The sequence below is a fragment of the Budorcas taxicolor genome, chromosome 1, assembly GCF_023091745.1.
Source record: "Budorcas taxicolor isolate Tak-1 chromosome 1, Takin1.1, whole genome shotgun sequence".
In the NCBI taxonomy this organism is placed as follows: domain Eukaryota; kingdom Metazoa; phylum Chordata; class Mammalia; order Artiodactyla; family Bovidae; genus Budorcas; species Budorcas taxicolor.
In genome coordinates, this window is record NC_068910.1 from 173,102,214 (window position 1) to 173,125,806 (window position 23,593).

General features: G+C 35.8%; 1 protein-coding gene across 1 annotated transcript in view; it reads right to left on the reverse strand.

The window, feature by feature from the left end:
• Positions 1-23,593, reverse strand: part of RSRC1 (arginine and serine rich coiled-coil 1) — a 444,672-nt gene that overhangs the window by 6,931 nt on the left and 414,148 nt on the right. Inside the window, exon 8 of the mRNA XM_052637705.1 lies at positions 3,475-3,581. Within this exon, the coding sequence (XP_052493665.1) occupies positions 3,475-3,581 (107 nt within the window). The remainder of the gene's footprint in view (positions 1-3,474; positions 3,582-23,593) is intronic.

Below are 23,593 nucleotides of genomic sequence, written 5' to 3' on the forward strand. Positions count from 1 at the left end.
TAGGTATAGAGAACATAAAAAATTACATAAAACAATCTCTGGCAGAACTAAAATGGAAATTTTTGTGTCTAAAATCGCTCTGAAGGAAGTCGCACACACATCCAGCACTTGGTCTTCAGTGAGAGGAGAAGGTGGATTAGCAGCAGGAAGACGAGGTGTGGCAATAGCTTTCATTTCTTGAATATTTATATATGCCAGGCATGTGGTTAACTGTTTTATGTAAATATCTTGTTCATCCTATAAAAACCTCTGCTACAGGTATCATCCCCATTTTAAGAAGAGAGTCAAGGTGTAATGAAACTATTACACAGTTGAAGGATATAGTCAGCAAATGGCAGAATCAGAATGTGGCTCCACATCTGACCCTCCCTCTCATGTTTTTGACCACTGCTTCCTAATTGCTAAATGCAAGATTTATTGTAATCTGGTTTGAATTTAGAAGAAATAAATAAAATTATTGGTAAAATATTTAAATTAAACATATTTCTAAGTGGCTCAACTCGCAGTGCTGGATTAATATTTTGAGGCTGCTTCTGCAGTACTTTGGCCACCTCATGCGAAGACTTGACTCATTGGAAAAGACTCTGATGCTGGGAGGGATTGAGGGCAGGAGGAAAAGGGGATGACAGAGGATGAGATGGCTGGATGGCATCACCGACTCAATGGACGTGGGTTTGAGTGAACTCCAGGAGATGGTGATGGACAGGGAGGCCTGGCACGTTGCAATTCATGGGGTCGCAAAGACTGAGCGACTGAAATGAACTGAACTGAACTGAACTGCTTCTCTGTCATTCTTATCCAGCCAAGAGCTACCCTGTTCTAATTTTATATCTTTCTATTAATTATTGTTAAGGGGAAATTTTTTTTAAGAGACAGTTGAGACAGAAGGTGGGTTGCCCTCACACAGATTTCTTAAGGTTGCTTACAAAATGAAGAGACCCCCTAGGGGTTCCATCCTTGTCCTCTTGATGCTTAACTGTGGCATCTGAATTGGAAGTATAAGAAAAGCCATATTGAAACTGAGTAAATTCCAACTCAGCACTAAAAACTAAAGCAAATAAAAGCTAATTATTAAAATAATTAATAATGGTGGTCCCTTTGATGAGAGAGGTAGGTGAAATTCCTTTATATTGCTTTCATAGGAAGCCCATTTAACTACACAGAGGGTTTGTTATAAATTTGGGAAGAACAGTTTTTCCCTTGGATTTAATCAGTTATCTTAAGATTAATAACCAAAGGAAAAAATATTTTAAAACTTTTCTTGGGAATATAACAAGGTAGAAAAATTACAAATCCTGAAATTAAAATATATAGATATTATTACATTTATACATTTCAGAAGTCTTTTAAGAAATTCTAAAGAATTTCTGTGTTTATCAGTAAGCTCTCTGATTTGTGAGCAAGGAGACTGAGGGAAATATCAGAAGAACATAAATGAAGTAAGGTTTATACTTCAGACAGATTGAATACCTACAGTAGAACTTTTCAAGTTTTGTATACACTATACATACTTAGTGTGTAGAACATACTTAGATATCAAATAATTTAGATGCTAGTCTATAATTTAGAAATAAACATTTAATGTATTAATAAACATGTTAGATATTTGATAATCATTATATTTAATCCTCAATTACTCTAAAAAGTAGATATTACTAGTTTAATGTTATGAATTTGGAAACAGAGGCTTAGAAAGAGGTTGAGGTTTGCTCTAGATCATAAATTATGGTAGGAAGTGTAAAAGTTAAGTTCAAAGTCAGATCTTGAGTCCGAAGTTCATGCTCTTTCCACTATATTAAACAGGGTTTGGATCAATTTCCTCAATCACTGTCAATTTTACTAGTTACTGGAAGAACTGCTATTATCTTGGAAAACAGGAACAGAACTGCAAATAAATTTATTATATTAATAATTAATACCATATGGGAAAAAGTTATTTAGAAGAAAACTTAGTATATTAACCATAGAGTAATAAATGGTTCCACAGAAAGAAAATGCTAGTTTATCTTAAGTGTGTCCAGTGAGAACTGGGAAGTCAAGGTGAACTCTAGAAAACAAATACTACTGAAGTCAACTTCAAAATAAATTACAATTCTACTAGGACAAGTGAATGACCCCATAACATGTACAAGTAAGATATTAAATAAAATGGGCAGCTATATTTATGAATGTGCATTTCACAGCTCCTTTTTCTTCAGAGATTGTGGTAGCAAACTACAAAATGTTCAAACAAAATCAGCAAAATAACAGGGCAGGGGCATGGACTAACCAAGGTTGTCCAGTGCATCCTGGCATCTTGCACATGCTCAATCATGTCTCCAGAATGAATCATTTTAAAATATATATGGTAACTGAAAAGCCACCCATCTCACTAACAATAAAAGAAATGCTAACAGAACAACAGAAAGTCAATTTTTACCTATTAGGTCAGAAAACATGAAAAAGTCTGACTTAAAAAAAAGTTAGGTGTTAACCAGGGTGTGAGAGGCACACTTCTCCCTGTACTTTGGGGTGGAATTTGAACTGATACAGTATTTTAGGAGAATGACTTTGGGAATAGGTACGAACATAAACAATATTAACCTTTAACAAATAACTCCATCTTGAAAAATTTATCCTCTGGTGATAATAATGGATATTCACAAACATATATATAATACCTCCAAACTTACAACTGTTTAAATATCTACTTATCTGAGGAAACAAAATGAATGAACTATGATATTGGGTTGGCCAAAAAGTTCACTTGGGTTTTCCCGTACCATCTTACAAAAGAATCTGAATGAACTTTTTGGCCAATCCAATACATTCACCAGTAGAATGCCATACACACAATCATTAATATATCTACAGATGCAGAATATCTTTGAATAAAAGTTACTATACCACATCTTCATTATGTTTGATATTAAAGAATACATGTATTTCACAGTAGACAGATTCCAAAAAATAACCCTGATAATGATTGAAATAATAAATCAAATATTCAACAGAAATAAAATGCCAACGAAAGCTCCTTTTATTAGAGCTGAGTAAGTGATACCCATATATAGACAGAGAGTGTAGACAGATATACATTACTATGTGGGCAATAATTTTATTGTTAAAGATCTTTTCTAACTTTTCTCTAGCAATGTCAATTCAAAAAGCAGATATATGCATTTGAAAAGAAAATGGTGTATGTTCACAAAATGCACATTACTGCTATAGAACTGTCATGTTGACATTTTACTTTGTCTTCTTGGTGAATTTTAAAATAAAAATACCATCAGAAACATTTTTACAGGTTTTTTTTTTTAACAGTTTAAACAAACTGATTCTCACTGATTCATTTTTTCTCTCAATAACACGCTGACACTCTTTTGCCCTACTTCATCTAACTAGAAGAACTTATATTTAAGTAAAATCCATTAATAAAGCATCTCTTTAGTTGGAATGTAAAGGCTTATTCATAAGGCCTGGATGAAAACTTACCTTTTTGATTTCTTTACTTGATCTGAATGTTTGCTGAACAAAAGAATCACTTTCAATGGCTTCAATTTCTTTGACTCTTTTTACTTGTTCTACCAGGGTGGTTTGGTCTAAAAGAGAGCATATAACGTCCATGTATTTTGATGTGTAAGCTTGTTAACAGCACTATACCTAAACAATGTTCCTTCTATGAAGTAATATTATGACTTACAAAATTTAACTGGATTAAAAAAAAAAAGATGTTATGGTTAAGTTGTAATAGAAACATTTTACCCCTAGAGATCCACAAATAGAACATTCCTTCTCCAAGGGATCTTCCTGACACAGGGATTGAATCCGGGTCTCATGCACTGCAGGCAGATTCCTTACTGACTGAGCTACCAGGGAAGCCTCTGGTATAATGATATATAATTATATTTATATTAATTATATATTAATTTTCTTCTTATTATTTAATCTATCAGTGGGTTTCCCTTCCATGGGGTCGTAAAGTCAGACATGACTGAGTGACTGAACAACAACAACATGGCATTATGCTGGTGCTGCTGCTAAGTTGCTTCAGTCGTGTCCAACTCTGTGCGATCCCATAGACGGCAGTCCACCAGGCCCCTTCGTCCCTGGGATTCTCCAGGCAAGAATATTGGAGATGGCTGCCATTTCCTTCTCCAGTGGCATAATGTGTGGGATTTAATTTTAAGTACTTCAGGTCCACTCCCCCCCAAAATTGAAGCAGGCATTGATATTTTGGTGGTTTAGTTGCTACGTCATCTCCAACTCTTGTGACCCCATGAACTGTAGCCTGCCAGGCTCCTCCAGCATGCCAGGCTTCCCTGTCCTTCACTATTTCCTGGAGTTTGCTGAAACTCATGTTCACTGAGTTGGTGATGCCATCCAACCATCTCATCCTCTGAACCCCACTTCTCCTCTTACCCTCAATCTTTCCCAACATCAGGGTCTTTTCCAATGAGTCAGTTCTTGCCATGTTACCCCTAAGTATTTTAGTAGGCATCTCAGATAAGGGCTTAAGGAAAAAAATTAGCAACATAACTACAATACTATCTTTAAGTCCAACATTATTAGGAACAATTCCTTAATATCGTCCTGTATAGTCCATGTTTAATTTTTACTGATTGCCCAAGAAAAGTGTTTTGTTTTTTTACGGTTGGTTCGTCTGAAACAGGATCTAAACGAAGTCCACATATTACATTTAGTCAACAAGTATCTTAAATTCCTTTTAATCACAAACAGTCCACCAACCCGTCCTTTCACTGTCATTTATTTATTGGAGAAAATGGATCATTTAGCCTCTAAAATTTTCTATATTCTGGATTTTGCTGATTTTATTATCATGGTGTCATTTAAGATGTTCTTCTGGACTTCATATTTTCTGTAAACCAGCAGTTAGGTCTAGTCAGGCTTAAGTATCAGGTTCAGTTTCTTTTGGTCAAGCATACATCACAGGTAGAGCTGTGTAATTCCAAATACATCAGATTAGGGTGTGCTTCTTCCACTTTTAACGATGTTAAGGTTGATCAGTGTGTTCAAGATGATGTCAGTCCTACCCTATTATTAAGTTCTCCACTAAACTTTCACTTGGTGGTTTTAGCAGACATTAACTATTGTTGCTTAAATCCATTATTTTATTAGGCACTGCAAAATGGTGATTTTTTTTTTCTAATTCTATTATTTGTACCATATTTATTAACTCTGATCTAAAGAACTTCCCTCATTGACTATTTTATGACTGAAATATAGTCTGTACAGGAAAAAGCAGAGTGTTTAATTCTTTCCCTTTATTGATCAATTCTGGTCCAAAGGTGACCATTATAAGCTCATGAATAATTATATATTTAATGCATTTCAGTCCGTGGGCATCATCTTCACATTTTGATTTTACCTTTGCTAAGTGGGAGCCTCTTGGATATGAAGAGTGGGAGAGTGGGAGCACTCTTCTGATATGACCTCTTTTGTTAAGACTGGCAAGAGGTCCCATATAATCATGCTGGTATAATCACTCAATTAGAGCCAGAAATCCTGGAGTGTGAAGTCAAGTGGGCCTTGGGAAGCATCACTATGAACAAAGCTACTGGAGGTGATGGAATTCCAGTTGAGCTATTTCAAATCCTGAAAGATGATGCTGTGAAAGTGTTGCACTCAACATGCAAGCAAATTCGGAAAACTCCGCAGTGGCCACAGGACTGAAAAGGTCAGTTTTCATTCCAATTCCAAAGAAAGGCAATGCAAAAGAATGTTCAAACTACTGCACAATTGTACTCATCTCACATGCTAGTAAAGTTATGCTCAAAATTCTCCAAGCCAGGCTTCAACAATACGTGAATCGTGAACTTTCAGATGTTTAGGCTGGTTTTAGAAAAGGCAGAGGAACCAGAGATCAAATTGCCAACATCTGCTGGATCATGGAAAAAGCAAGAGAGTTCCAGAAAAACATCTATTTCTGCTCTATTTCTACTTTCTATGCCAAAGCCTTTGACTGTGTGGATCACAATAAACTGTGGAAAATTCTGAAAGAGAAGGGAATACCAGACCACCTGACCTGCCTCTTGAGAAATCTGTATGCAGTTCAGGAAGCAGCAGTTAGAACTGGACATGGAACAACAGATTGGCTCCAAATAGGGAAAGGAGTACGTCAAGGCTGTATATTGTCACCCTGCTTATTTAACTTATATGCAGAGTACATCATGAGAAATGCTAGGCTAGAGGAAGCACAAGCTGGAATCAAGATTCCCAGGAGAAATATCAATAACCTCAGATGTGCAGATGACACCATCCTTATGGCAGAAAATGAAGAACTAAAGAGTCTCTTGAAGAAAGTGAAAGAGGAGAGTGAAAAAGTTGGCTTAAAGTTCAACATTCAGAAAACGAAGATCATGGCATCTGGTCCCATCACTTCATGGCAAATAGATGGGGAAACAGTGGAAACAGTGACAGACTTTATTTTTGGGGGCTCCAAAATCACTGCAGATGGTGACTGAAGCCATGAAGTTAAAAGACGCTTACTCCTTGGAAGGAAAGTTATGACCAACCTAGACAGCATGTTAAAAAGCAGAGACATTACTTTACCAACAAAGGTCCATCTAGTCAAGGCTATGGTTTTTCCAGTGGTCATGTATGGATGTGAGAGTTGGATATAAAGAAAGCTGAGCACCGAAGAATTGATGCTTTTGAACTGTGGTGTTGGAGAAGACTCCTGAGAGTCCCTCAGACTGCAAGGAGATCAAACCAGTCCATCTTAAAGGAAATTAATCCTGAATATTCATTGGAAGGACTGATGCTAAAGCTGAAACTTCAATACTCTGGCCACCTGATGCGAAGAACTGATTCATTGGAAAGACCCTGATGCTGGGAAAGATTGAAGGTGGAAGGAGAAGGACATGACAGAGAATGAGATGGTTGGATGGCATCACCGACTCAGTGGACATGAGTTTGAGTAAACTCTGAGAGTTGGTGATGGACAGGGAGGCTTGGCATGATGCAGTCCATGGGGTTGTAAAGAGTCGGACATGACTGAGTGCCTGAACTGAAGAGGTCCCAGGTTCATCCTGTACAGTTTCTGTCTTAGACTTGCAATCAGCCATTTCCCCAAAAAGCTTGGATTCCTTTTAGTGGGAAATGACATTCATTTAAAGACAATAACCTGAGCAGTAGAGGTTCCCGTTGTTTTTGGATTGTCATTGCTTCTCATATTTTTCAGTGGGTGGGATAGGAAATATGTATTTTTAGAAGAGAAAAAACAAATATAAGTTTGTGCTGATATTACCAACTGAATTCAAGACTGTAATACTTCTGTTGCGTCTTTTATATTTGTATATTGTTCCTCTTATTCTAAGAATATTACTTAGGCTTTAAAGATATGATCAAAAGCACTTACTTGTTCTTTCTGAGTTGCCTTTGTATTAGTTTCAAAATAATAAGATAAACACTACTATTAAGATGAGTTATGCAATTTAAAATTCATGGTTCTTTTCGCTTTCAGGATTTGTTCCACTGATGAGCTGTCAAAACACTATAAAGTCACTTGGAGAAATAATTTTCCATGTGATTATGCTACCAACTTGATATATAACAGGTTCATTTGTTTCAGCTTTTAAAAAAGTTTTAAAATCTTTTGCTCTGTTGTTTTCATAATTAATATTTGTTTTTGATTGCATAAAACATTCTTCTAAAGTCAAAATTAAAACATCATTCAGAAAAGTCTAGGTTTCCTTTCTTACCCCACTCCCCTAGTTCTTCCTCTAATCCACAGGCAATCATTTTTTATTAGGTTTTGATCTTTATCCTTCCATTGCTTATTTTTGAAAATATGAGCATACATATTCTCTTCTTTCTTACACAAAATTAGAATGCTATACATTTCTATGTATACTACTTCTCTAACTTAGCACTATGTCTTTTAGTATAGAGACTTGCTCATTCTATGTTACAGATATACAGTAACCTATTATACGGTTGCATAATAGTTTTTTTCCTACCAATACCTAATGATGGTCATTTGAGTTGTTCCCAGTTGTTTGCCTTTATAATTAGTGCTTTAATAAACAGCCACAGTCATGTGTCATTTCATGTTTTTGTATTTTTTTCACATGCCAGATGGGCAGGAAAAAATGCAACTTTATGGATCACACTCTTATGGTTAGTCTAAGCTGAAATGAATACACAGTTGAATTAGGAGCTACTGAACACTCAGCCAAGGTATCTAAAAATGCTGGGATTTTAGCCTTTATGAATAACTGAATTTACTTAAAAAACAACTGTAACAACTGGTTTAACAAGGTAGAGCTACTTGCATCAAAGCAACTTCTACATACTAAGCTGCAAAGGTTAAATGATACATAAAGAGAATAAAAGTAAATCTGGTTTAATATGCTAAAAAATAAAAATGAACATTTTATGAAAAATCTTTGGTTCAATTTTTGGCCAATCACAAATTATAAGTATATAGTCTTATGCAAGTTCCAGTTTATTTAAGAGAAAGACAGCGCTTCTGAAGATGTGTCCCTGACAGCTCTAACCAGTCTTTTCTCATGCAAGAAATCCTGCATGGAATGTGTGGAAATAATAGCTTCAGAGACAACACTTCCATCTTTGGAAGAATATATTTTTCAACATAAAAGCAAACACTGTCAGAGTGTCATGGAAGACCAGATAGTTCCACATGCTTTAGAATAAAAGCTCCTGTGGACTTTAATTATGCAATGTACAAATTGAGCATGCAAAATGAGAAGATTCTTTGCCCAGCTAACTTATTAATATTAACACATCCTGTACCAGAGAATAGTGTTTTACTATTTAGTGTATAATAGCATTAATATAGCACAGAAAAATCATAAAAGATACCATTCCAGGTGATTCAACTTTAATTTTTAATATGAAAACACATTTGTTTGCGTGGGTCTTAATTACTCTCACAATTATTTCATAATCATTAGTTCCCAACCAAAAATACTATCTCTGACTTCAGGATGATGTCTCCTAAGTATTTTGTTATAAGTAAGTTGTTTGACCCTTCGGATTTTTTTCTCTAACATATTCTCTCATTTGGATTTACAAAGCACATCATTAGTATTAGATGTCAGAGGTGAGCTCACAAACAGTACTTGATGTAAAGCTTCCAGTGTTTGTAGCTTTAAATATGGGCATACAACCAGCTCCTAACACAAATAAAAGTGTTATCATAGAAGCTAGCCAAAGAGCCAGTATGTTTAACAAAACAGCACTGGAGAAATTATAAAGGATGGAAAGAAGATTAGAAGAAAAACAGAACATTATCTTTGTGTTTCTTTAAAGATGAGGACTAACAAAGTGACAGGACAGATAGGGGAAAGCCTGTCTGCCTGACTTACAATATGAAAATAAACCAACATGGCTTTTACCTTTCAATGCGGGGAACCATTTTACTGGCGATATTTAAAGAGTGTGATATTTAAATTAAAGAGTAAGAGAGTGATATATAAACTAAAATTTGAAAGATTCATAGGATATTTACATTTCTAGCCTTATAAATAGCTCAGCTCCATGCTGTCTAAAAACAAGCATAAAACATGTCTTAAATTGCTTCATACTCAAAATTCTAAGATCAATGCCCACAAATGTATGTCTTAGGCATAACCCAGTCATTTTGGGAAGCAGAATAAAACACATCAATAATATATAGTAAATTGTTTTTAAATTCAAGCTCTTAAGTTTTACATGCCAATTTGTCATTTAAAATTTCTATACCAATTTTAAGACTGGGAAAAATGTGGATTAAAACTGATTATTGTTTATATGCTTGGCATGAGTGCCTAGCATACAAAGTATCCTGCATTTACCAGCCATTAGGTAAAAATGAAGACAAGTGACAAAGTTACTGGGAGAATAAAAATTATAGGATGTTTTAAAATATTAACCTGATAAACATGAAGTAAACATTTATGTCTGCACTTGATGCTTTTTGATAAATACATTACTGGTAAACAAAATGACCTTCATAGGTTGCTTACATGAAGTCTGTAGAGTATTTCATATTTCATAGTAAGAAAAAATAATGGAGTCAAAGTTAAGTCACTAGAGACTAAAAAAGTCAGGTATTAACTCACTTGCTGAATGGAATATTATTTTGTTCCTCTTAAGATGAAAATTAAAATCAAATATTTTGTTACCACTGATCTTATAAAAATTAGGCTCACCTGCTACTTAAAGCTGTATTTAATAATTTCACATGACACACAGAATTTTCTTTGAAAATATTATCAAATGGTACACAAATTTAAGATTGGTAAATAATGATGACAAGGTCCAATAAAAATTTTTTATTTGAAAAGACAAAATGTAAATCTGTAAACTATTTGCAGATTACAAACAAGCCCATCTCTAAACTGGCAGCAATGGCAGGCTGAAAACAGCAGATGGCACTATTTCCCAAGATGTAATCATGTGCTAGGGGACAACATGAGTTTCATGAAAGGTACCTTGACTCCTTTTGAATATTAATAATTTATGAATTTCCCCAAAGTTAAAATGCATTTTATTTTACAAAGAGTTTGGGTTGGTTGGCTTCATAGTTACTGAGTTAGTTATGCTGCTTTTCTCTCCCAAAGGGGGAAAAAATTATATACTAACATACTGCTATAAATACATAAAGAATACAAGAGAATATCTTATTTTCATTTTAAATGGACTAAAATTTTAGTCAAGAAGGGAAATATCTGAAAAATCCCTTTTATGGTACAATACAGACACTGAAAACAAAACAAAGTCCTTGAAATGTAAAGCATTTTCAAGTGTTTTAAAAGAAGGAAAAAAAGCAAACAGTAACAAACTGGTTATTCAATAAACAAATAAAGATGGCTAGTCAATAAAATTCATTAACAAATAAAACATCCCATAAAGCTTACTTGGAATTCTAAAGTTAAAGCAACTTCTCATGAACAAAAATTTTAATTAAACAGCCACTGGCTTCCCTCCAAAACAGTGTATTTTAAGTAAGTTTCTTTCACAAAGGATACAAAATATATATTAGAAATCCATCCAACACTAACACTACCTGATATCCATAAATAACGTGAAAGATGAGAAAGCTTCTTAAGTAGAATGTGGCTTGTCTACCAGTCTTCTGGAAGCTTATGGTACAGTACCAACTTATACCTGCCAATGAGGCTCCTGGAGTATCTCTAGTAACAAATCCCCTTGGACGGGGTCCAAGACAGACTTACAACAAACTGCTATCCATATCAAATTAAGTAACAAGAATATTTTAATGTGACTGAACCAGTGAAGAATTTCTGATAAACATTTTAATAAGTGCAAGTGAACTGAGAATCAGACTAGGTTTTATGAAAAACAAAATCCTTACTGAAAATCTACACAAATTCCACCTCATTTAGTTCTTCTCACCTAGAATGCTCTCAACTTTTTCTGAATCCTCCCTATCACTTTCCCTTGGCATCTGTGAGTAAAGGACGTCTTCCATAATTCATTTGGCTCTCGGCATATGTTACCTTGCACTGATATTAATCTGTTCATAAGCAAAGGGTTCATTTCTCCCAGCTATAGGGACATACGTTTTTGTGTCAACTTCAGCAGTTAGCATGGTGTGCTCTATGATTTAGTAAGCAGTCAATAAATACTTGCTGAAACTTAAAAATTAAAAGACATGCTTCCCAGGTGGTGCCAGTGGTGAAGAACCCACCTGCCAACGCAGGAGATGTAAGAGACGTGGGTTCTGTCCCTGGGTCGGGAAGATCCCCTGGAGGAGGAAATGGCAACCCACTCTAGTATTCTTCCTGGAGAATCCCACCGACAGAGGAGGCTGGTGGGCTACAGGCCACAGGGTCACAAGAGTCGGATAGGACTGAAGTGACTTAGCATGCACACAAAGTAACTATTTAAAAAAAATCATGGGGGAGCAATGTCAAATCATAAGAAATTTGTAACTTAAGAAATTAAATGTCTCTAAGTGGTTAGTTATGGCTCTGAGTCCAGACTATCTGGATTAAACCCTGTTTCTGCTACTTACTAGCTTTGTGACCTTTGGGCAAGTGGGCTGTGATGGTCTGTTTTCTCCTCTGTGACATAGGGAAAATAGGTGAAACATCATAGGATGGCTGAGACATTGCTTCTCTCCTTTCTTCCCTCTCTTTCTCTCTCCTTTCCTACTTCCAAATAGTTGAGCACATTCAGGCAAGTGTTCTGCATACCAGGGTTTAGAGGCAAGAGTTTCTTCCCTCGTGGAACTTCTGTTTTAATGGGAGAGATGATTAATACACATGCAAATAGACAATGTAATATCGAGGAAAACAGAGGGCTACAAAAGGAGGCACAGGGCTCAGGAAGCAATAAAAGCACTGAATAGCTGAGAGCTAGTTCTAGAGCACTGATCTAGTAATTGTACTAAAGACATAGAAGTTAGCTAAAAAGTGAGTGTATAAACCTCTCAATTTCTGGCCATATGGAATCCTAATGGATGCCTAGTAACACACATTCCCTATAAGAGTAGTCCTCTGGTAGAATTCATGTTTTAAAACAGTTAGTGTAGTGTTTGTAAGTCTAAAGACCCTTGTTTTGATCATCAATATCTGGAATGCCTTTCTAGTGAGGAAGGTCACAGAGGCTAATTTTTCACTAAAATGGTTGTTAAAAAGGTGAGCTGAGCTGTTATGGTAGCAGGAGCAGTCATCATGGCAGTAACAGAAGCTTACATTTATGGCATTAAGTGCTAAGCAGATTCACATGGATCACCTCATTTAATGATCATGACCATCAAAGAGAGTAGTGTTAATATTTCCATTGTACAGATGAGAAACTGAGGCTAAGTAGCTTGGCCAAGGTCACACAGCTGGTTGGTGGTAGAAGTGGGATCCAATCCCTGAACTGTGATCCAGTCATTATTTACTAGTCAAATAAAGTCTTTATTCCCTCCTGCCAGGCAACATACTCTTTTTCCCACCTTCTTAACCATTTACTAGTATAGTAAATGTCCCTAGTATTGTTCTTATTCTGCATTTTAATGCTTATTCCTTCAGTAAAATACAACATAGCTTTATTAGTAGAAGAGACACCATAAATATTGTCTTGGTCTTCTGGCATTATCTTGAGCTAGATTACAGATGTATATTTTTCGAAACTTTCTTACTCAAATAAATTTTTAAACAATTATATATGTCACATTCTGATAATCTTTATTAATGAATAAAAGAAACAAAATTTTTAGAAAATCTATCGTTTTTTCATGTAAATTACTACTTGAGAGCCGTTATTTATTTATTGTGCAGTAACTGTTGCTACAAAAAACTAGAATGGCTTCTGAGAATTTGACTAAACAAAATATTAATAGACTACTACCTTATGCTTATTTCAAATGTAATAAACATGGGTAGTTAAATTCACTTTAATAAAAGTAATAATTCCAACAAAGCTAAAGCTATTGGATAGAAGAAAGGAATATAATTTGAAGTATACTGGATTAACAGGGGAGAATATAGACTCTGAAATTGTTATTTGTTGTCCATTTAAATTTCAGAATTCTTATTGACTCTAATTAAAATTCTGTAGATGGAAGAGTTGTGTTTCTGAGGCACTCGCAGTGAATGCTGTCTGCCAGCCATCTCCAAACACCCCATAACCACACACAACTCGCCTGTCAGGAGAGCTAATGCAGACATCGCAGGGCACACCACATTTGTCACTGTGGCTAATATCAGAGATACGCAGCTCTTTTTTCTTAGCACACAAAAGCAAGATATGTAATTCAATGCTCAATTTACCCTTGTCTCGCAGGAGATTTTTCCCCGCTAATTGATAGAAATTAAGCCATTAATCAAGCCACTAGCCATCATTCAAACCAGAGAAGATGAATACAAACTTTCATCATAACCACCTTCCCCATTTTAGTGTTCATTAGCATTAATTTTTAATGCAATTATGCTATTCTTTTACGCTGAGCTCATAAATTACTGCTCTTTTGTTGCTGGCTGGCCTTGTAAAATCCAAACTAATGCTTTGTGCTCTGATCTTAAAGGCAATTACTAGATTCTTCCATCTTTTATATTCTTTGCATCCCCAATAACCTATATATATATATACACACACACACATATAAAATAAACACCCATGACTGACTATACCTGTTTACTTTTTTAATGCCTCTATATAAAATCTCTGTGAACATATGAATGTAGTAAAATGGACCTAAAGTAAATAAACACATATCCCCCCACATACATAAAAAATACAGATGTTAATATAAAGATCACATATATTCATATTATATTTGGGGTTCAATACAGATATTGCTACAGTTTCCCATGATTAAAAAGTAATATATCATTTGCAGTAAAGGTATAATTTTTATAAGAAATTTGAGAAAATAAGAAGATTAATAGTGACTATTATATACACTTATAAAGGTCAAAAACTACTAAAAACAGAAAGAATAGCTATGAAATACTAAAATCCCTTAGTTCTTTATCTAAGGTTATCATTTTATGTTTAAATTCTTATTAAAAAAAACATGTTAAAACTGGAAAGTCAATAAGATGAAAATGAAGAGTAATAGAAGGTCAAAAGAACCATTTACCCAAAAGTGTTTGTAAGTGCATATAATAACTCCATAGTCTTAAATTTTGCAAAGTTAATGCATCAGTTTATTACAGAATGACAGTAAATGGAGAAGACAAATTTTCCATCAATAAATATTAAATCCAGAGACAGAGTATCCACTTGGTTCTCCAACCCAAGAAAATGAAAAGATGTACTATCCTTATAGTACTCCCCCCCATCCTCCCACAAAGTAATGGTTATGCTCACTCCAAGGTGCAGAGGAAATTAAAAACAATCTGCAACTCTCTTCTTCATATCACCCCGGTAATGGTTTTTGTCTTTGTTTGCAAGCTCTTATGTTCTGGCCTCCCACTAGCTAGAGAAGGGTGCATATGTGGCATTCAGATTAATGAAATAAAACTTCATGGAAAAACGTCAGCTATACTGGTATTGGTGTCAGAACCCTTTGGAGTTGTACAGCTGCCGCGTACTCCTAACACCACAGGATTGTGGTAGAGAGTATATTCAGGAGTCCTCTACCAAAAAAGAAAAAAAGGCATTTGAACTACTAACTACTTAAGAATAAAGAAGGTGATGATCAGCTTGACTTCATCTTATGTTTCCTCTCATAGCTAGTTCTTTATTAGATTTAATCTTTAATAGAAAGTTGGAAACAACCTAGATGTCCATCAGCAGATGAATGGATAAGAAAGCTGTGGTACATATACACAATGGAGTATTACTCAGCCGTTAAAAAGAATTCATTTGAATCAGTTCTGATGAGATGGACGAAACTGGAGCCGATTATACAGAGTGAAGTAAGCCAGAAAGAAAAACACCAATACAGCATACTAACACATATATACGGAATTTAGAAAGATGGCAATGACGACCCTGTATGCAAGACAGGAAAAAGACGCAGCTGTCTATAACGGACTTTTGGACTCAGAGGGAGAGGGAGAGGGTGGGATGATATGGGAGAGTGGCATTCTATCATGTATACTATCATGTAAGAATTGAATCGCTAGTCTATGTCTGATGCAGGATACAGCATGCTTGGGGCTGGTGCATGGGGATGACCCACAGAGATGTTATGGGGAGGGAGGTGGGAGGGGGGTTCATGTTTGGGAACACATGTAAGAATTAAAGATTTTAAAATTAAAAAAAAAAATAAAAATAAAAAAAAAAAATAAATAAATAAAAAAAAAAAAAAAAAAAAAAAAAAGAAAGTTATACATGGTTGTCCTTCCCTGGTGGCTCAGAGGGTAAAGCGTCTGCCTACAGTGCGGGAGACCAGGGTTCGATCCCTGGGTCAGGAAGATCCTCTGGAGAAGGAAATGGCAACCCACTCCAGTACTCTTGCCTGGAAAATCCCATGGATGGAGGAGCGTAATAGGCTACAGTCCATGGGGTCACAAAGAGTCGGACACAATGGAGCGACTTCACTTCACTTCACATACATGGTTTAGAAGCAATGAATGAAGTATATTCTTTAAGGACTTAATGCTGTGAACCAGGGAACTTGCTATGCCAGGATAAGTGGACAGCCTAAATTCAAGTCTTTTGTGATCCATTCCTTTATGATGTCAGAAGCAAATAGGTACCTAACATATTTGAATATCACAGTTGTCAAGATAAAATTTATGAGTTCTAATACATTTTCTTAAAAGCATTTTCTGTTTGGACTTATAAGCCATGGCTCTACCTACTCTAATTTCCCTAAACATATTGATAAAAATGCTGGGGTTCAGAAACAGGAATTGAAATTAATTCAGCCAACATCTATTTAATGCCTCTATCTGCCAGATGCTAGTCTGGTGCCAGAGATTTCTGGTTGAAATGACATTTGATTTTGCTCTCTCAGAGCTCATGGGAAAAATCGAATTTTTGTTTATAATTTCTATTTGCAAGTAATTATGAGCTGAAGGTACAGTGGATAGGTACAAGGATTTGTGGTATTTACAAAGTAGCTTTGCATCTATTATTTCATTTGTCACTGAAACAGACATAATTTTTGGTAATATATAATATCCCCGTTTTTCAAATCGGGTATGTGACACTCAAAGTTTAAGAGATACTGTAAGAAGCAGTGGGGATATGAAACGAAGTCTTTGAACTTCACATTTTGTATGTTTCCCATTGCACCAAGTGTCTACTTAGCCCTTGAATCTCTGATAACCTTACATGCCTTAAATGATGAATAGCTATGACTGCTTACACGTATTTCATATTCTTATCAAATATATATATACAATTTGATCTTTTAAATAGAGATGAGGTAGGGAGAATAGTAGTGGATGGCAGAAGACCTTAATGTCTCTTTCTTAAAAGCAGAGTATTTTGCTCTAATATTAAGGAAGTACAGCATACAAAATCAATAGTTTTAAAGAAACTACTAAGTACTTCAAATTGAGCTTCACTGAAATATACTTTACATATTATGTATAATGATTATACTCACTGTAAGTATACAATTTAATGAGTTTTGATAAATGTAAACCACCTGTGTAAACAATACCCAAATAAAACTATAGAATACTTTGATCACTGCCAACATTTCCTTGTGCCTCTCACTGTGGTCAATTTCTATACCTTGACCTCAGACAATCACAGATCTGCTTTCTGCCAAAAAGGATTAGTCTCCATTTTCTAGAATTTCATATAAACTGCTATACTTTTTCATGTCTGAGGTCTTTCACGCTCCATATTCTTGTGATAGCTCCAGGTTGCTGGGTCTCTCCCTTTTCTTTTTTTAAATTACTGACAGAACTTTATTACATGAATATATAACTCATATACAACAATATATATCTCATATATAACAATATAGAATTCCATTATATGAATATGTCCACAATTTGTTTGTCCATTCACCTGTTGATAGAATTTGGGTTGTTTCCAGTTTCTGGCTTTTGAGAATAAAGCTGCTGTAACAATTATGCACAAGTTTTTGTGTGGACATGTTTTCACTTTTCTTGGGTAAATATGTAATATTGGAAAGGCTAGATTATATGGTGGGTTTGGATTTCTCTGATGGCTAATGACATTGAGTATTTTTAGCACTTACTGACCATTCACTTCTTTTTTAAAGTTAGTGTTCAAACCTCTTGCTCATTATTTAATTGTCTTATTATTTGAGTTTTAAGAGTTCTTTGTACATCTTTTGTCAACATGCCAATATTTTCTATCATTCTATGACTTGTTTTTTTGTTCTTAATGGAATCTTTCAAAGAGTAGAAACAATAAAAAGTTCAATTTATCATTAAAAAATAGTTTGTGCTATTTGTGTCTATCAAAGAAATATGTGCCTACTTCAAGACTACAAAGATTTGAAAAAGACCCTATTTTTTCTTCTAGAAATTTTATAGTTTTAGTTTTTATATTTAGGTCTATAATATATTTCAAGCTACTTCTTATGTATAGCGTGAGTTAAGGGCCAATGTTCATTTCTCCCCATAAGGATATCCAGTATTTTTCAGCAACATTTACTGAAAAGATTTCCCTTTCTCTACTGAATTGCCTTGGTAATTTTATTGAGAATTAATTTGTCATACATTTGATGGCTAATTTCTGGCCTTTCTAGTCTGTTCCATTTAAGTCTATCCTTACAGTAATCCACAATCTTGATTACCATAGTTTTATAGTAAGTCTTGAAATCAGGGAGTGTAAATCATTTGACCAGTTATTTTTAAAAACTGCTTTAATTATTTGAATTTTATGTAAAATTAATTCTTAGTAGAAACTTTGCACCTAACACTTTATATTGAATTTTAGCATGAGGATGCAAAATATAATTTATGATGAAATTCCATTTCAGGAATAAGTTGAAATACACATGATTAATCAAATTAGATATCCTCTCAATATTAGTTAGGTACAATACTTAAAACAAGATATTATTGTCAAATATTTAAACCAATTTTAAAAAGTTTTTATGAAATGATCAAGTTGTAAAATTGTTATTTAGCATGAATAGTTACTGCCATTGTAAATTTTTATTTTTGGTGATGCTTTACAGCCTGAGGGAACCCTAGTTCCCTGACCAGGGACTGAACCCAGGCCCCAGCAGTTAGAGCACCAAGTTCCAACCAGTGGACTGCCAGGGAATTCCTTTTTGTGACTTTTTATTTATTCTGATTTTGAAGTCCATAATTGAGCCATATTCATATTATTTTACTCAGAAATCGTCACATAAGAAGATAACGGTGGCCTGAATGACTAAAAAAGTGTAGATGGCAAGATTTTTTTGGAGGGGGATTGTCAATGAATGTAGTCTGAAAAATGCATTTTATTGGTGTAACCAATAAGAGAAAAACCAGAAGGGAGAAAAAAGAATGACAGATGAATAGAAGTGGCAATTTTTTAGTAAGCGTAAAGAACCAAGGATGAGTGTATATGTTTAAGAGTCTGAAAGACTAAAACTTGGAGAAACTCTAACTGTTCAGAGAACAGAACAGGGGCACAGAGATCCCAAACCAAATACATAAATAATCTCTACTTTTCAAACTATCACCTAAGAAGCAACATACATACACATCCTAAACTGAACTCTGAAGTTTGCAATTATAATATCCTCTCTGTTTGGCCCATCACCCTGCCAGTATTTTGTTCTTATGATAGTTTTTCCTTTCAAAAAAATGCAAGTAAGATTTTTGGCTTCTAATCAAGAAAAGCCTTAAGTGCCATGTCAGCTATACATTATTAAATTAGGGTGCACTGAAATTAGGGTATGTTGAAATACAGTTGGTTGAGCTGTTATCAAGAAATGCACATGATTCTTATTTGGTTTGCTTTACTGCTGCTAACTTGGGGTAGGATTAAAACCTAAACAATGTTATGAAAATTATATGATAGTAAGTAGGTGCTATGAATCACACGCATAGCTGTATAATGTTTTCAATTAAAGTATCCTGGTGAGATAACCTAATGATTTGATTTTGAAAATTCTACTTTAAGAAAAAGAATGTAGAAAGCATTTAAATTGGAAATCTTACATCAGTAATGACCATACTTTTATTAAAATGGAGATAAGTTTCCATAATTTTAACCTGTTTTCAATGTAATATCAATAAAGTAAATCATACTTAATTCCCACATTTTCACAGTAAACTGACACACACAGTCATTCAAATATGATGAGGAGCAAAGTATAAATGAAGAAATAAAGGAATTAACAAGTGGGGAAATAAGATACATACTAGCTTATGCCTCCATGACTTTGAGGGAAATCAGCTATAGGAAAAAAGTAATATTAATACTAACCATTAATTTGCTTCTAAGAGTGTTTTTTCATAACAAATATAATGCTGTAAGTCATAAAGCTGCAAAATATTAGGCAAGTTTAACTCTATTTACAGATGAAGTGACTGAAAATAAGTGCTCTAAGTTCTAGCTTCACAACTAACTATATTATCTTGGGCAAGTATTCCCACTAAATTTCTGTATCCTCTTTTGAATTAAGATAATGAAAGTAAAAGTCGCTCAGTTGTGTCAAACTCTTTTTGACCCCATGGACTATACAGTCCATGGAATTCTCCAGGCCAGAATACTGGTATGGGTAGCCTTTCCCTTCTATAGGGGATCTTCCCAACCCAGGAATCAAACCCAGGTATCCCACATTGCAGGCAGATTCTTTACCAGCTGAGCCACAAGGGAAGGCCAAGAATACTGGAGTGGGTAGCCTATCCCTTCTTCAGCAAATCTTCCTGACCCAGGAATCGAACCGGAGTCTCCTGCATTGCAGGCGGATTCTTTACTACTGAGCTATCAGGGAAGCCCTGAATCAATACAGGACATCTACTAAAGTGCACATATGATCTCTGGTTGGAAGAAGCACTTCAGCAGAGATGAGTTTATTGTTCCATAGAAGAGAAGAGGGTCCTACAGCACTCATAAACTAGGAGGAAGGAGAAATCCAAGAGATGAGGCACTGAGGAAAGGATCAGGATTATGTAGAGGCTTTTGTTGCTGTTCAATCGCTGTCATGTCTGACTCTGCAACTCCATAGACTGCAGCACGCCAGGCTCCCCTGTCCTTCACTATCTCCCGGAGTTTGCTCAAACTCATGTTCATTGAGTCGGTGGTGCCATCCAACCATCTCATCCTCTGTCACCTCTTTCTCCTCATGCCCTCAATCTTTCCCAGCATCAGGGTCTTTTCCAATGAGTCAGCTCTTCACATCAGGTGACCAAAGTATTAGAGCTTCAGTTCAGCATCAGGCCTTCCAATGAATATTAAGGGTTGATTTCCTTTAGAACTGACTGGTTTGGTCTTCTTGCTGTCCAAGTCTTCGCCAGCACCACACTTTGAAAGCAACAGTTCTTTGATGTCCTTCATTATGGTCCAACTCTCACATCCATACATGACTACTGGAAAAACTATAGCTTTGACTATATGGACCTTTGTTGGCAAAGTGATGTCTCTGTTTTTTAATATGCTGTCTAGGTTTGTTATAACTTTTTTTCCAAGGAGCAGTGTCTTTTAGTTTCATGGCTGCAGTCACTAGCTGCAATGATTTTGAACCCCCCCAAAATAGTCTGTCAAAGTTTCCATTTTTTCCCCATCTATGTGCCATGAAGTGAAACAAATCCCCAGAAGCAATTACTGTCCAACATGTCAGAAAGCCAAAATAGCCCAAAAATGGATTTAAAAGATAAATTTCAATGTCTCCCTGCTAAAAATCTTGTTTAGTAAATAAACCCAGTTACTACCTCAAACAACAATTACTCACTTCAAAAAGTTTTTGTTTAAAACTGATGACAGAAGGAAGGTTCCTTCTTAATAAAACAAGTTTATTTATTCCTCCATGTGCTGATTGTGAGGAAGAACATGTTTATTTCTCTGTGTCTGTCCAGTCAGAGGTACTATAAAGCTGTAAGTTCTTGGAGAATCGGATCTGGTCCAAAGGTTTATCAAACATCCTGAAATTTTGCTATAAAGTAGCAATGGGCCAAACAGCGTGAAGCAGAGAACCAAACATTATGTTTGAAAGTCTAACAAGAACAGTGTTTGGGTCATGCTAACATTTGCAAAAACTGTAGTAGTTATCTGTTGAATGATGAGCTAAATAAAGTCAGGCTACTGTTGCTAAAAATGTGGCATTCCTTTATTAAGGAGGGAAGTGCCTTGAAGACTATCAGTTTTTTGGAAAATGGCAGATACTTGTTTACTGCTTTTAAAAATTTCTAGAAAGTACATAAAATTTACCTTTTCATTGTCCTTGAAATTACTAAGTGGTGAGCTTCACAGGAGCAGTATTTATTTGTGTTCTGACCCATTATTCAACAGAGGTGACAAGTTCCTTATTCTTGAAACTTTAAAAATTTGGCTTCTATGACACCTTTCACTTCTGGCTTTCTCCTCACTGGTCACAATTCTTCATTTTCCTACAAAGGCCCCTCTAAATGTTAGAGTGTTCCAGTGCTCAGACTGGACCCCTTCCTCTTCCCTTTGTGTTCTTTCTCTAGGTGATCCATAGTTATGCTGCTGCTGAGTTGCTTCAGTTGTGTCTGACTCTATGCAGCCCTATGGACTGTAGCCCGCCAGGCTCCTCTGTCCATGGGATTCTCCAGGCAAGAATACTGGAGTAGGCTGCCATGCCCTCCTTCAGGGGATCATCCTGACCCAGGGATCAAACCTGTCCCATGTCTCTTATGTCCACCTGCACTGGCAAGCAGATTCTGTACCACTACTGCCATGTGGGAAGCCTGACCCATAGCCATGAATACAATCTATACGTTGATGACCCTCAAATCTTTAGGTCTTGACATCTTTACCAAACTTCAGATCTTGATTTTTCTCTCTTACTTCCTAAATTTAAATTATCACCTTCCATTAGCTTCCTATCTCATCTAGAATAACATTCAAACTCCCTGATGGCTCAGATGGTAAAGAATCTGCCTGCAATGTAGGAGACCTGGGTTCAGTCCCTGAGCTGTGAAAACCCCCTGGAGAAGGGAATGGCTACCCACTCCAGTATTCTTGCCTGGAGAGTTCCATGGGGAGAGGAATCTGGCGGGCTACAGTCCATGGGGCCACAAAGAGTCAGACATGACTTTCATGCTCTTATATTAATAAAACTCTATATAATCTGAACCCTGCTAAACTCTTCAACTAAATCTCTAACCCCTGCCCTAGCCATGCAGGCCTTCTTTGTGCTTCTTAAGAATTCTAAACTTGCTTCCCCGTTACAATCTTTTTTTAAATTTATAATTTTATTTATTTATTTGGGCGCTGGATCTTCATTGCGGCATGGGCTTTTCTCTAGTTGCAGCAAGCGGGGCTGCCTTCTCATTGCAGGGTGAGGGGTTCTCACTGCAGGGGCTTCTCTTGTTGCAGAGCACAGGCTGCAGGGCTTCAGTAGCTGCGGCTCCTGGGCTGTAGAGCACAGGCTTAGTAGCTGTGGCGCAAGGACTTAGTTTCTCTGTACCATGTGGGATCTTCCCAGATCAGGGATCGAACCTGTGTCCCCTGCATTGGCAGGCAGATTCTTTACCACTGAGCCACCAGGAAAGCACCTCGTCCCCGCCCTTACAATCTTTATAGAAGCTGTTCCCTCCACCTAGAATGGTCTTTGCACGACAAGTCACTTTCTGTTCAGATTTAGTTTAAATGCCAGCTTCTTAAGCAGGCCCTCCCAGAGTAATCAGTCTAAAGTAGCCAATGGTCATTCTCTAGCACATCAAGAGAGAGTAAAGAAACTAGTTAATTGTGAGGCTATCATAGGAGTCTAGGCAAGAGATGATGACTACCCAGGTCAGGGGTGGCAGGGAAGATGGGGACATATTTTAAGTAAAGGATAGATATGAATTTTGTGTAGAGTGATGCAAAGAGAAGATGATTTTCAATTTTCTGGATCAAGTAACTAATAAACAGTGATATTAATAAAGACAAAGAAGGCTTGGAGGTGGAATTAAGAGTTCAGCTTTAAAGATGATGACTTTGAGATGCTTCTGTGTTTTAAAAAGAATGTCTCTAGTTCTGGAGTCCAAAGAGAAAGTCTAGGTTGATGATGTATATTTGGAAGTAAAAGCATACTATACTTAATAAGCATAACATATTTATAATATTTATATTTTATATAAAT